At 44.9% G+C, this 1,449-nt stretch overlaps 1 protein-coding gene across 1 annotated transcript; it reads right to left on the minus strand.

Moving 5' to 3' along the window:
- Positions 1–300: 300 nt before the first annotated feature.
- Positions 301–1,248, minus strand: OR51Q1 (olfactory receptor family 51 subfamily Q member 1). Its single transcript, NM_001171458.1, has one exon. It carries the CDS (start codon positions 1,246–1,248, stop codon positions 301–303), a length of 948 nt encoding a protein of 315 aa, NP_001164929.1.
- Positions 1,249–1,449: the final 201 nt, after the last annotated feature.

Here is a 1,449-nt window from a genome sequence, read left to right on the forward strand (position 1 = left end):
CACATGTTTAAGAACACTGTAAAAAACAAAGAACAGGAATTGTGTTTTGAATTATATTTCTAAATGGTTTTCTTCACAATCTCAAATTGCTAATGAAGAGAAAAGTTCATTTTTTTTTAAATCTTTGCACTTCTAATTGCCAGTCAAGGACTGACGAAGTCTCTTTATCTACACCAGAGGCTTCTCACACAGTACCTATTTCTTTCCCCGTTTTGCTACTTGGTAATGATGGCAGCAGTCTGTATTCATGAATTCATGTTACTTAAATAAAATTACTGCTGCAAATCTAAATTTCCATCTTTAGTGTGCTTTTCCCTTGAACAGGAGGTGGGTAATCCGCTGGCGGATCTGCTTAGTCTTTGCACTGTAAATGATAGGGTTCATCACGGGAGGTGCCAACAGGTAGACGTTGGCCATGATAACATGGACCAGTGGAGAGGCATGTTTGGCAAAACGATGAGTCATTGATACACCAACCATGGGGACATAGAGGATCAGAACAGCCAGAATGTGGGACAGACAGTTATTGAGGGCACGGAATCTTTCAGTCCAGGTGGCTGTGCTCAGGATATTTTTCAAGATGAGTGTATAGGAGATTATGATTAGCAGAGGGTCCATTACAATAATGAGCAGGACCAGACCAAATCCGTACCAGCTGTTGACCCGGATGTCAGCACAGACCAGGCGAATCATATCCTGGTGGAGGCAATAGGAGTGAGACAGAAGGTGGGAGTGGCAGAAGGGCAGGCGCTTGAGTAGAAAAAGGGAGGGAAGAACAGCCAGAACACAGCGGCAAGTGATGGCAAGCCCAATTCTACCAATGACTTCATTGGTGAGGATGGTGGCATAATGTAGGGGACGGCAGATAGCCACATAGCGATCAAAGGACATGGCCAATAGGACAGATGATTCCATGAAGGAGAATCCATGGAGGAAGAAGAACTGGGCAAAGCAGGCTTCAAAGCTAATTTTCTGAATGTTGAACCAGAAGAGTTGCATGACCGTGGGCAGGGTGGTGAGGGTGAGGCCCAGGTCAGTCACTGCCAACATGGAGAGAAACAGGTACATGGGCTGGTGGAGGCCTGGTGGTGTGTGGATGGCCGTGAGGATGGTGGTGTTGCCCACGATGGAGACAGTGTAGAGACAGAAGAAGGGGATGGAGATCCAGATGTGGGAGGCCTCAAATCCAGGGATGCCCATGAGAATGAAGTAGAAGGGACCTTGAGTGTTGTTAGTCACTTCAGACATACCTGGTGAATGCAAACCAGAATCTGTGTGCTCTGTATTAAGAATCTCATCAGCATGCTACTGTCACAGGGTCATTATCTAGTCAGTCCAGGACACAAAATGTGTTTGGGTTGACCTAACACCACTGAGCAACATACTAGCCAGACACCTAGTAACTATGAGTTTATCTTTCTTTTTTAACTTTATTAAATGAATATAAAT

The sequence above is a fragment of the Oryctolagus cuniculus genome, chromosome 1, assembly GCF_051225735.1.
Source record: "Oryctolagus cuniculus isolate XC-2025 breed Fujian yellow rabbit chromosome 1, ASM5122573v1, whole genome shotgun sequence".
Classification (NCBI taxonomy): Eukaryota; Metazoa; Chordata; class Mammalia; order Lagomorpha; family Leporidae; genus Oryctolagus; species Oryctolagus cuniculus.